The sequence below is a fragment of the Sphaerodactylus townsendi genome, linkage group LG04, assembly GCF_021028975.2.
Source record: "Sphaerodactylus townsendi isolate TG3544 linkage group LG04, MPM_Stown_v2.3, whole genome shotgun sequence".
NCBI lineage: Eukaryota > Metazoa > Chordata > Lepidosauria > Squamata > Sphaerodactylidae > Sphaerodactylus > Sphaerodactylus townsendi.
In genome coordinates this window covers 101,451,119-101,464,941 of record NC_059428.1, presented here as the reverse complement: position 1 = coordinate 101,464,941, position 13,823 = coordinate 101,451,119, and the positions used below count along the sequence as shown (strand labels likewise).

General features: G+C 44.1%; 1 protein-coding gene across 1 annotated transcript in view; it reads right to left on the bottom strand.

The window, feature by feature from the left end:
• The window catches only part of RASA3 (RAS p21 protein activator 3), a 211,123-nt gene that overhangs the window by 169,558 nt on the left and 27,742 nt on the right, over nt 1–13,823 (bottom strand). Inside the window, exon 2 of the mRNA XM_048492563.1 lies at nt 9,529–9,633. Coding sequence (XP_048348520.1) covers nt 9,529–9,556 — 28 coding nt within the window. The 5' untranslated portion in view covers nt 9,557–9,633. The remainder of the gene's footprint in view (nt 1–9,528; nt 9,634–13,823) is intronic.

The window sequence follows — 13,823 nt, the reverse complement described above, 5'->3', positions numbered from 1 at the left end:
GGAAACGGCCTCACATTTTATGCTCATTATTCTCTTCTCTCTATTTTGGTTTCCCTTTTTTTCTTATGTGTTTCTAAAAATGCAAAAAATTAAAACACACTTGTGTCTGAAGACACAAATGCACAAAATTGCAAAATTTAATTAAATAGACTCTACTGGCACCCTCAAAAAACCGGGCAGCCCAATTTGGGGGTGGAATCCTCTTGTGGAGGCGGCACAGCCTAGTTCTGGCATGGGTGCCCACCTCACCAGCTCAAAGGGGCAAATGTGCTGCAGGGGAGTTACTTACTGGATGCCACCACTGTCACCCAGGTCCACCAGTGCAAAATGCTGCATCTGTGCAGGGACGTTCCGGGGGCAGGCTGGGAATTGGGGCCAACCTTAGTCAGCCTCCATTGCCCAGCCAAGCCCTGTGCGCTGGTAGAGCCACAGGCAGAAATACACCATGATTTTTGTGGTGTATCTCTATTCTTCCCTATGGGGGATTCTCAAAGTGGTTTTTTCCCCACTTTTTTGGGCTTCCCGCACCAAGGAAAAGCCCTTTGGAAAGGGTGGAGCAGTGCTGGAATGCCACCATCCCCGCCTGCCAGCCTTCTATAAATTTAAATTTATTTAAATTGTTAAATTTATCTGTAAAGTTATTCCAACGTAATCTTTTGTGAGTCAGAGCTCACTTCATCGGATGCTTGTGAGTTCTGCCTTGCCCTGGTGGGCCAGAGCCCCACCTAGCCCCACTCACTTTCTGAAAACATTTGGTGCGCACCAACAAAGGTAGTGGTAGGTACCACATTGGGAGGCCCCTGGACTATCTGAACTCCATATTGTTAAAAGGGTGTGACTCCACTTAAGCACCTGCATCAAGGAGCACAAATGCAACTACATGCTTAATTTCTGTTTTTAAAAATAGCAACAGGAAATTCGGACAAAGAGCATAGTGAGAGTGAATAATCTGTTAAAATGAGAGACTCCAGGCTTATTAGTTTCAGGGTATAGGAGGACACAGCTATGACTCAAAGAGGGAGTTTCCCATGATGAAGTAGTGGTTATAGTTCACAATTGGTTGAACTAGCCGGACTTGCATTGACAGAGCATCCCGAGACTCCCTAGTTGCTTCGTGTTTGTTTGCAAGAGCACTTCCCACGCTCCCAGTTCAGCAGGCTAATACCTCACAGGAAGAACCACTATAAAAAACAAGGTCCTATGAGATGGATGAGAACTTGCTGCTGAAACTGCCTATTGAATTGTAGCGGGCACCCAGCATTTAGTGCCCTGTAGATTATCTTTAATTATAGTCTCGTGGAGTGGAGGACAACTGGGAGAGGAGAAAGAGCAGAAAATCCATAGTGCAGGTTGTGAACAGCTGAAGGTCTTCAAAAAGTCACCCAGTGAGATCCACTAAAAAAGGGAGAAAATATATTGGACAAGTGGTTCTCCCAAGAGATATTTCTTCTGAAATAACCCCTTTTCCTGTTGTGACCATGGGGATTATGATGTTTACATCCCTAAGACATTTCTCACTACAGCTTTTGGTTCCCAGAATCATGCTAAGAAATTAGGTTCACATGGACTGCATTTCTTAAGCACAGTTAACTAGACTGCAAATTCCTAAATCTGGATTTTTCAAAGTGTATGTGGTGGTTGGTGAGTGGGTGGGGGGGACTCTAGGGAGAGTTCATCAGAAGTTAGGACAGAAAGCAAACCATTTCCCATGCCTTAGTAAACAGGCCACTTGGGTTTCCCCAGAATTGAAATCATGACGACACCATTGAGTTAGCCAAAAAGAAGCAGTGAGTCAGAATGGATGATATGGAGGGGGGGGTGTCTTCTGCACTAAAAGGCACAATGCGAACAGTTTAACTAATGCAAATAAATAAAAGACTGACTTTAGACCAGGAGAGAGTATTTACAGGGGGCACATAAGAACATAAGAACATAAGAACAAGCCAGCTGGATCAGACCAAAGTCCATCTAGTCCAGCTCTCTGCTACTCGCAGTGGCCCACCAGGTGCCTTTGGGAGCTCACATGTAGGATGTGAACGCAATGGCCTTCTGCGGCTGTTGCTCCCGATCACCTGGTCTGTTAAGGCATTTGCAATCTCAGATCAAAGAGGATCAAGATTGGTAGCCATAAATCGACTTCTCCTCCATAAATCTTTCCAAGCCCCTTTTAAAGCTATCCAGGTGAGTGGCCATCACCACCTCCTGTGGCAGCATATTCCAAACACCAATCACACGTTGCGTGAAGAAGTGTTTCCTTTTATTAGTCCTAATTCTTCCCCACAGCATTTTCAATGAATGCCCCCTGGTTCTAGTATTGTGAGAAAGAGAGAAAAATTTCTCTCTGTCAACATTTTCTACCCCATGCATAATTTTGTAGACTTCAATCATATCCCCCCTCAGCTGCCTCCTCTCCAAACTAAAGAGTCCCAAATGCTGCAGCCTCTCCTCATAGGGAAGGTGCTCCAGTCCCTCAATCATCCTTGTTGCCCTTCTCTGCACTTTTTCTATCTCCTCAATATCCTTTTTGAGATGCGGTGACCAGAACTGGACACAGTACTCCAAGTGCGGTCGCGCCACTGCTTTATATAAGGGCATGACAATCTTTGCAGTTTTATTATCAATTCCTTTTCTAATGATCCCCAGCATAGAGTTTGCCTTTTTCACAGCTGCCATGCATTGAGTTGACATTCCCATGGAACTATCAACTAAGACGCCTAAATCCCTTTCCTGGTCTGTGACTGATAGCACTGACCCCTGTAGTGTGTATGTGAAGTTTGGATTTTTTGCCCCTATGTGCAACACTTTAAATTTTGCTACATTGAACTGCATTTGCCATTTCTGAGCCCACTCACCTAATTTATCAAGGTCCGCTTGGAGCTCTTCGCAATCCTTTGTGGTTCTCACCACCCTACATAATTTGGTATCATCTGCAAACTTGGCCACCACACTACCCACCCCTAATTCCAGGTCATTTATGAATAGGTTAAAGAGCACTGGTCCCAAAACGGATCCTTGGGGGACACCACTCCCGACATCTCTCCATTGTGAGAACTTCCCATTTACACCCACTCTTTGTTTCCTGTTTCTCCAACCAGTTTTTAATCCATAGGAGGACTTCCCTCTTATTCCTTCATTGCTGAGTTTTCTCAACAGTCTCTGGTGAGGAACTTTGTCAAAAGCCTTTTGGAAATCCAAGTAGACAATGTCCGGTTCACCCCTGTCCACATGCCTGTTTACACCCTCAAAGAACTCTAGTAAGTTTGTAAGACAGGATTTGCCTCTGCAAAAGCCATGCTGACTCTTTCTCAGCAGGTCTTGCTTTTCTACATGTTTTATAATTTTATCTTTAATGATAGATTCTACTAATTTACCAGGAACAGATGTCAAACTGACTGGCCTGTAATTTCGGGTCCCCTATATGCTTTCTTAAAGATTGGTGTGACATTGGCCATCTTCCAGTCTTCAGGGATGGAGCCTGATTTCAGGGATAAGTTGCATATTAAAGTGAGAAGATCAGCAATTTCATGCTTGAGCTCTTTAAGAACTCTTGGGTGAATGCAATCTGGGCCAGGGGATTTGGTAGCATTTAGTTTATCAATGGCTGCCAGAACTTCTTCCGTGTCTACCACTATCTTCGCTAGTTCCTCGGATTCGCCTCCTAAGAAGCTTGGTTCAGGTGCAGGAATGTTCCTCACCTCCTCTTGGGTGAAGACAGATGTAAAGAATTCATTCAGCTTCTCTGCAATCTCCCTGCCATCTTTTAGCACACCCTTTGTTCCTTTGTCATCTAACGGGCCTACCGCTTCCCTTGCTGGCTTCCTGCTTTTGATGTACTTGAAGAACTGTTTGTTGCTGGTCTTGATGTTCGCAGCCATGCGTTCCTCATAATCCTTTTTTGCCTCCCTTACAGCTAACTTGCTTCTCTTTTGCCACCATTTGTGTTCCCTCTCATATTCTTCATCAGCCAAACTGGACTTCCATTTTCTAAAAGACATTTTCTTTTTTCTGATAATTTCCTCAACCTCTCTTGTTAACCATGGTGGCTTTCTTTTGGACTGGGTGCTGCCTTTTCTAACCTGTGGAACACATTCCAGCTGAGCTTTTATTACTGTGTTTTTAAATAACCTCCAAGAATCCTGGACAGTTTTGACTCTCTTGATTTTCCCTTTCAGCTTCCTGCGCACTATCCCCCTCATCTTTGAGAAATTTCCCTTTCTGAAGGCGAATGTAACTACATTAGTAGTTGCCACTTGTTCGCATGCTGAGATACTGAATCTGACAGCATTGTGGTCGCTGTTCCCTATCGGCTCAACAACACTGACTTCCTGCACCAGGTCCTGGGTCCCACATAGAATTAGATCTAGGATCACCTCTCCCCTGGTTGGTTCCACAACCGTCTGCTCTAAGCCACAGCCATTTAGCATATCCAGGAATGCTCTCTCCTTACTATGACCTGAACATGCATTTTTCCAGTTTATATGGGGATAGTTAAAATCACCCATTACCACTACATTTTTGTTTTTGTTGGCCTCTCTAATTTCTTTTTCCATCTCAGAATCCTCTTGTGCACTTTGGTCAGGGGGACGATAATATATTCCTAATATTAAACTGTCCTTCACACCTGGTATTGATATCCACAGTGATTCTGTAGGGGAACCAGCTCCCCTTGCATTGTCTATTTTATGTGATACTATGCTCTCTTTGATGTAAAGGGCAACTCCATCCCCAATGCACCTGTCTTTTCCTTCCTATAGAGCCTGTAGCCTGGTATAACAGCATCCCACTGGTTCTCCTCATTGCACCATGTCTCTGTAATGCCCACTATATCAAAGTCCTCCTTCAAAACTCTGTACTCTAGCTCCCCCATTTTAGGTTGAATGCTTCTACTATTAGCATAGAGACACCTGTATACCCTGTCTCTGTCCTTAACCTGGGATTTATGTGCTTTACCCTCAAGTCTTTTGTAGACACTATCCCTTGTCACATGCACATTGCTATGTTCCTCGCTTGTATGTGGTTGATTTAGAAAAACCTCCCTCTCTGTCTGCATCCCCATAGATACTGTATTCCGAACCGAAGTCACCTCAGCTCCTGTCGGCTTTCCCCCAGTGATCCGTTTAAAAGCTGTTCTGCCACCTTTTTGATGTTGAGCGCCAGCAGCCTGGTTCCTCTTTGGTTCAGATGAAGCCCGTCCCGTTTGTACAGGCCTGCCTTGTCCCAAAAGGTTCCCCAGTTCCTGACAAATCTGAAACCCTCTGCCTTACACCACCTTCTCATCCACGCATTGAGACCCTGTATCTCCGCTTGCCTAGCTCGCCCTGCGCATGGAACGGGTAGCATTTCTGAGAATGCCACCTTGGAGGTCCTGGACTTCAACCTGTTTCCTAGCAGCCTAAATTTAGCTTCCAGAACCTCCCGGCTAAATTTCCCAATGTCGTTGGTGCCAATGTGGACCACAACTGCTGACTCCACCCCAGCACTCTCTAAAAGCCTATCTAGACGAAGCGTGACATCCGCAACCTTCGCACCAGGCAGGCAAGTCACAGGCACAGACACACAATGAACATGCAACGCAGCCCAAAAGATTTTTTAAAATGTAGAAGTAGCAGAAGAGCAAGAGAAAAAGAGGTATTTAAAAGAATGGAGGAGACAGGGAGGTATAGACAGTATGTGTATGTACTAGTATGCACTTTCAGGCTGTTTAGTAAACATGGGAATGAGGTGAACCTAATGCACAGAGCCCCTGATCGGAAAGAAAGTGCTGGATAATTTTTACTAGGTAACAGAATATGTCTCCAATCCTACCTTATCTCAAGTCAACAAGCATCAAGGGAGAAAACACTCAAAAAATGCAAAAACAGTAATAGTCTATTGACAAGATACAAACAGCATCCAGGTTAAAACCAGAGCCAACTCTGCCAAAGTTCTGGCAAACACCCTCTGATGTAAAACCAGTGGAGAGTTAGGGAGAGTTATAGATGAAGCTGAACAGCAGACCCAGAGATTCTCAGAGGGTCTCAAGCCTCAACAAGAATACTGCTTTATAATTCTAGTGTGTACAACTGTAATCTGCTGCCCAATTCCTGATCGCCAATATTTGGGGGAGATTTGAACCAGGGAAACTAAAGGCCCATTTTGCTCTCTCCTAAAATAGGAAACTCTCTCTTAATGGAAAGCTGAGAGTTGAAATACTGGTAGCAGAAAACTTTAATATTCTCAATCCCTGAGCCTAAAAACAACTGTGTGCTCAGTTTCCCCATTTGATGGAAAGTTTTTGAAAAGTATTTTCAGGATGAGAGCTTAACTTTTGTTGTTTTGTATTTAAAACGATAAAGGTTGACATCATAGTACTGCAAATAATTCTAAAGTCTAAACTAGGCAACAATTAAATTTAACACAGAAGAACATTTTCTGTGACTCATTTCTGCCCGGCAAGGAAATCACTTCCTTTCAGTGATCTAGATGAGAGGTTTCCCTTGAGAGGAAGCAGCGTTAAGAGATTTTCTAATTACCCCCAACATAATGGAAAGAAGCTACCACAAACATGACACAAACTAACCCAGACCTAATTGAGCAATTATGTCAATTAGTCTATCAACAATTTTTGCAAACAGCTACTTTACCACAATCACGGGGAGGGGGGGTGGAGAGAGATTTTAAACATGCCCCGTTAGATTCTGGTGCAACTTTATAAAAACATTTTCAAAAATTGCTGGAAGAAAACACAGAAACACCTTCCTTTCTCAATTTTGCCACATATATTCACATTCACAGGCCACTTCTCTTGGTCCCGAGAAGCAGTGTGTCTATGCCCTCTGCTGGTCAAACAAAATTATGTTCGCATCCATATGTTATGTGGAAGTGAGAGGGGTGGAATGGTTGTGAATCACACTAACTGGTTTTTTTATAAATCTGCTGTAGCACTCACACATTTTGCTTGCAGTGAGATAGGCAAACTCCAGATCTCCTCTGGATAACCAAGTCATAGAAAGATACTTTCAGGGGTTTTGTCTAATCTCGCTGGAATAGCAACAGTTTTACAGGTGGTGGGGTTGTATGTCATATAGATGTCCCAAAAGAATTGAGAGGTTCCCGAATGAGGTGGAAATGCAACAGTCAGCCACACGGTTGCAGATGAAACCATGTCCAGGGGAGGGGGTGGAATAGACTAGAATCCCACATTCTCAAAAGTTCTTTTAAATTTGTGGGATAAAGACAGCAAAAAATCAAAGCCGATTCAAACTATCTGCATTTTTATTTTGAGGTGACTTTTTGCATTTAGAAATGGAGCAGTCTTTGGCCATTTTTGATGCTATTAAACAGATTCACTGCAAATGTTAAAAACATCTGCACTGCCCAGCTTGAGCGGATCAATCAACCAAACTCAATGGTAGACCCTCCTTTCTCCTGATCGATACATATGTGGACTCCAAATTTCCAGAAACATCATTTAGAAATATTTCAGCAATCTGAATCTACTCCCCCCAAGTACACATAGTTGTTTCACAGACAGGACAATAAAATAACCACAAGCAGAAAATATACTCTGCTGACAACTCCTATCACAATCCAGAACTTTTGTCCCAAAGTCTATGATTCAGGGAGTCCCTGGTTTAGCTCTGGAATCCATCATTAAAGTACTTAAGCAGTTTCATCCCCAGATTCCCATTTGCCATAGGAGACTCATAAACCTGACTAGTTTGACAGGGGTGATTAAAAGACTGCTAGGATCATTTCTGAAGTATTTGGGTCTTATACAGTGCTATCTAAATACTAAGCACTATTATTGATTATCACAAAAGTAGAACAATTAAAATCAGCAATTGGACTCAAATTGTTAGATTGCATTATTTTATAATAAAATCATTTCCACCACGCAGATGATGTATCTCAGAGGACGCACTGTTTACGTGGCCATCTGGACGCATCTGCTCAGAGCTCTTCCTTCCCTGAGATTACCCTTTATTTTCTTTAAGTTCTTTTTTCTTTTTAATTCTATGCTTCCCTTGATCCCTGTTACTATAATTGCATGTTATACTGATAAATTACAGTTGCTGTTAATTTGTGTCAGTTATGCAGTCCAATCACCATGATCAAAACAATTCATGGCTCTAACACAATCTTGCCATATAGCCAGACAAGCAAGTAGGCTGGGAAGCCAGCCATTTGTACCAAGATTCAGCGGCCAGCGACCTGCTAGGAACTGTGAAATCCCGGCTGAATTTCAAAGGGTAATAGCTACTCTCTTAGCAAACAAGCTCAAATTTAATAAGAGGCATGCCCCAAATCACCATTATTATCTCACGCCCAGTTGCCAAGCATTTCATCTGCATGAATGAGTTCCTCTTACAAAATTCATACAAAAGGACATCTGCTATAAACAAGGCTACATCATTATATGCAGACTTATCACAACACTAGCTCTTCACATCCAATCAAAAAGGGAAATGCATACTGTAATGCCAGTATGTGGCAGCCTTTGGCTCTGTTCATACATGCATGTTCCCATCTTGTTGAATTCTGCATGAAATAATGGTTCACATGCTTGAAAGACCCAGACAGAGCAGTCTTATTGCCTGACTTCATCCCCCGCCCCCACCTCCAACTGAAGCAGTTCATACATTCAGATATGTAGGAACTGGCCATTGTGCTGCTGCACAGAATCCCTCTGCCAGGGTAAACGCCCCTTATTCTGGCATAAGGGGCATTTATATCAGCACCAGGGTTTTGCCACCTGCTGAGGGTTCAGAGTTCCCCTCAGGACTGCACTTGGGTAGCCCAATCCAAAGGGGGAGCAGTAGAGTGGTATCTGGAGACTGCACCACTGCACAGTCTCCGAAGAGGCAATTGACAGCACAGGCGCTAGGGGAAAGGGAGAAACTCCTTTCTGCCATGGGAAAGCTAGTGAAAAATGACTTATGACACCTTGTTGGTGTTGTAAGTCTGTGCTGCTGGGTGGGGGGGATTCCTTTGGGAGACAACTAAAGTCGGCTTTGTTTCTAGGAACACCCACGGAATGTTCCCTCTATGCCAGCATGGGCATTTGTGGCGGTAGCCAGATGCAGCAGGACCCAGCTTTCAAGTCTGGGTGCTGCGGCAACTGGATGCCAAGTTAAGTCCCTCAGCACTAGTGTCCATGCCACGTTGCTACACCAGATCTCCCCCCCACACACACACACTTCCAATGTGGCTTCTGCCCCCCCCCCCCTTTGGATTGCACAGTAAAACAACAACGAAATGACTGGGAAAAAATACCTTATAATCAACCTGGTAGTCAGTCTAGCACACAGGAAACAGATTCAGAGAAATATCCCCAAAAAAATCAATTGTACTAAACCAAGCCAAAAAAAAAAATCTGTTCTTATAAATGGTTTATTATAAAAGCTGGTGTGGGAAGGAAAAGAGTGGTAAGTTGTTTTTTAATGGTGGAAAGGGGTCGAAAACAAAATACAGAGGAAAGGCACACAGCACACAGCATACAGATATTCAAATAAAACACAATTGAACTAACTCAGTTAAGCACGTTACCTAGGCTGCAGCAAGTTCTCCAGAGCATGTTCCTTGCAGTAAATAAATGTTGAAGGAGTCCTCAACCCCTACCCAACATCCTTTGGACACAGTTTCTGTTGAAGTCTGAAAATCAAAGATAAAATATTTGTGAATATTTATGGTCAATAGAGTTCATTTATTCATTTCTATTGTTTATGGTTTGCCTTTCCCCCTGGGATTCAAGGCAGATTACATAGAGTAAGCCAATACTATCAACAAGGACATTTGATAAACAGTGAAACGGGATTTGAGTTGTAGAATCAACCAGAAGTCTAAAAAACACAACTGAAGCAGTTCTGAAACTGAAAGTGTTCACAGGACACATTCAATGATGCAAAATTACATTAAAGGATCCAACTTACAGCAAACTATACACAGTAATGTAGACCACAGTCCCTAATAATTTATCTAAGTAGTTTTGGGAAGCATTTTGTACAGTGTGACTCCATTGTCTGTGTAGGAAAGATCTCTTGAATAATAGTTTGTGGAAAGTCCAGGTAGGCCTCTCCAGGTAGGCCATTCCACAAGGTGGGGGCCACAATGGAAAAAGCACGTGTACCGGCAGTGGTTGATTTTGTTCATTTGTACATTGTCCCTGCAGAAGGGCCTGCTCAGTTAAGTGAAGTTGTCATAGTGGAGCATAGGGGGAGTGTGGAGAAACCACACTTTAATTTTCTCCAACCTGTAGCTGCTTCAGCTAAAAGTTATACCCAGCTGTAGACTGTGTTCTTTGTAATTAGGACTCTAACAATTTCATTAAGCATTTACATCTGTTAGCAACTATGGCCGTTTCCGCACGGCCCCCCAGGCGCCCCCACGCCGGCAAGAATTCTGCCGGCGTGGGGGCCGATGGCACCGTTTCAAGCCTTGCGCATAGCGTAAGCGGGCAGCCCTCTCCTAGGAGAGGTCAGGCGGGCGACATTGGCGGCTCCGCATGGAGCCGCTTCTGCCCCTTTCCCACTCGACCCCTTGTCCCGTCGAAATGCGGCCTGCTGCTGGCCTCCAAAGCCCCACCCACGCTGCCCTCCTGACCTCCAGTGGTCGGAGGACCGGTGAGGAGGGGCTTAATTTCTGGAGGCCAGCAGGCCAACGAGGATAAGGTGACGAGAAGGGAAAACAGCGTAATGTTCGGTGGTGCTGTTTGCAGCGCCCGCCCGGCAAAGATCGTTGTTCCCTCAAAACAACCAGCTTTTGCAAAAGGGTTGTTTTTTAGGGCGAAATGACGCCGCCCTGAGGGAGGGGAAGGGCAGCCGAATTACGGTGCTGCTGCGCGTTTCCAGCCTTAGCAGCCCGCTACTGTCTCGAAGCGGGCAGTTTTTTACCGCCCCCAGGCCGCCGTTTTTGGCCCATGCGGAAACGGCCTATGATTTTTTGCCAAGCTGACTCAGCAAATTACCATGAGAGCATTATTGGTCTGTTTATACCACCTGACCAGTAGTTTGTGTATAACTGTCTTTCAACACTCTAATTATGATCTTTCTTTCTTTTCATTTTTACCTTCACTACTGTTGCTCTGTTTGATATCCTGCCTGTTATCTTAAGTATTTTCCACCCGTTAATCTGTGCCAGTCAGTTATCCGTTATATTCCTTGTTTTTTTCCTTTGCTTGCATTTGTTGTAAGGAAAGCTACACTACTGAATGTTTTTAAACTGTTATTTTTACCTTACTTATGCATTTTCAGTTGTTTCGTTTATTGAGCAGGTGTGGCGCTCAATAACACCCCCCAAAAATATTTTACTTTAAAAATTTTGTTTCTGAATTCTTGCGAACATCAACAAATTCCCAACCCACATATTTAAAGAGGTGGCAGTAAGCCTCTCTTTCGTTACAGGGAGATATGAGGGACCAAGTCTATGAAGGGCTTTGTACGTGTGAAAGTCAATACTTTAAACTGGCAGTCAGTGGAGTGACTACAGAATGGGAGTAATATGCATGTTCCATCAAGCTCCCAATAATAGTTGAGATGAGGCTGCTTCGAAACGTTTTGGAACCAAAGAAGAAGAAAAAACAATGCAGACTTCCACAAAGGAAACATTTCATTTCCTGCCTGAAAACGTTTTAAATGGTATGTGTGGAAAAAGTCTATAAATGTGTTTGTGGGATGGGCCTTCTGTATTTTTTTCAGTTCAGTAAGTCACACGGTATTAGTATTCTGGTTCATAATGTTTTTGAATACATGAACTGTGAATCTAGCTAGCCCTTCAACTGTAGAATGCCATTAACTGCAGCAAGAAAGCTCTGGTTTAAAAGTATGCTGTACGTGTGCCACACTGTGTCAGATTACTTAGTAGGTCACTAGATTAAACCTTGCTTTAATGTTCCAAGAAGTTAAACAGAAAGAGCAAAGGATAGAAAACACTAAGGTCCTTTCCACACAGCAAATGTAAAGCGGGTTGCAGGCGGGATAAATGAACCCGTCATAGCCCGGGCCACACTCATGGCTGGGTGTCCCGTGGTCAGCAAGCACGTTGGCCAGGGTACGTGCCTTCACATGGAAGTGTTTTTTTCCCCACTCACCTCCCTCTACTGTGTAGCTTAGGCTGACCAGCCATCCCGCTTTTGTGACAGGGCGGGAAATGGCAGCACCCCAGAAGGCCATGCGCTCCTGCGGCCGTGCGCACATGTGCACGTGGCCTCAGGAGCACTGCCTTCTGGGGCGCTGCCATTTCAGCGGGAAACGGCAGCGCCCCAGAAGGCAGTGTGCTCCTGCGGCTGTGCGAGCATGCGTGTGCGCACGTGCACGCGCAGCCGCCTACCCCCATCCCGGGTTTACAAGGTGACCATCTGGTCACCTTAGTGTAGCTACAAAGCCTGGCAGACATGGACTTCTACAGCCATGCTGCCATCCCTGTGCCCCTCCATAGGTACACAGCAGAGAGGCCAGGGCTGGGGGGGAAAGGGAAGCGCAGCCAAGTAACACGCTTCCCGGGGCAGCCATTCGCTTGGCCACGGCTGCAATCCATGTTAAATCAAAAGAATCGCAGATAGTGAAATTCTTGAAAAACCCAGGTTGAGGGGGAAGCCCGGAGCAGGATCCGTACGAAGTCCCCCCCAACACAGGTTTTATACCATGGTTAGCCCGTGTTTATTGGCCCGTGCAGAAGGGGCCTAGGTTTAGCATTCTTGTCAGAGACTTAGGCCTTTTGTGCATGTACTCTTCATACCCTTCGCATTGGAATTTCCCTGCAGTTTTCTGCTCCAAAGGGAAGTCTCCTGCTGCTAAGCATCCCTAGATGAGCCAATCCAGTCTGCCATTTTGCTCTCCCGTTGCTGCCTCGTTTTCATACAACTTCCTTTTGGCACCTCCTCCACCCCTCCCCAATCTTTGGTCTAGCATTATGCCCCTGGATTAAAGATAGATAAATCTTCACTGCTAATGTTAGAAAAGAAGTCCTTCAAATCACACTTAATGTAATGGTGGAACTGATGGAGCTAGAGTTTTATTCCAACATGTGGCTAATCCTAGTCACTTGCTTTCAGTAATAAGATGGGAAAGCAAACCCAAATAATAGCACTTATATCTTCACTGGTATATGTTCTGTCGTTAGCCAGCAGCTTTCTGACAACTGGGTAAAAATTAAACTCCTGTTTAAAAAGAAAGAAAAAGCATTCCTTTCAGGTATACAAATGTGCCATAGAAACAGGGCCTGCACAAGCCATTTCATTATCAGTTGGAGACACAAAAAATAAAAGCGGAAATGTGTGGACTTCAAGGTAATTTTCAAACTGTATCAGGAAGAGCCCACTTTGTGCATGTTTTACATGATACAATCTTCCTACTTGCAAAAAAAGATACGTGGATAGTCACTTGTGATGACTGTATGTGAGATTCTCAGTGCATATAAATGCAATGGGGTGCTGTGACTGGCTTATGCATGTAGCAGATATCCCGTGTCACATGTCCTGTAAGGCAGTATTTCACACAGAATGATTTTACAATATGTTCCTCACTGGAGAAGATTTTTTCAAGCAGTTATAGGAGGTACACTTTACTATGAGTCATGGCAAATGTTACATTGTGCAAGTACTTATGTATTCGCAGAGCTACAAAAATTATTCCTAGCTGTCCCATTACTTTTCTCTTCATTGCTCAAGCAGTGATCAAGATCGCTGAAATATTCTCATAGCTGCGACTATTCCTATACTGAAAAGGAGGCCCGTTTGAGTCTCATTTTTAGGTGCCTGGCTCTTATTTTGTTATTTCCCCAACACACTGTTTAAAATGCTACCACCAGCTATTCAATTTTTGTCTTAGTGATACCATGGCAACCAC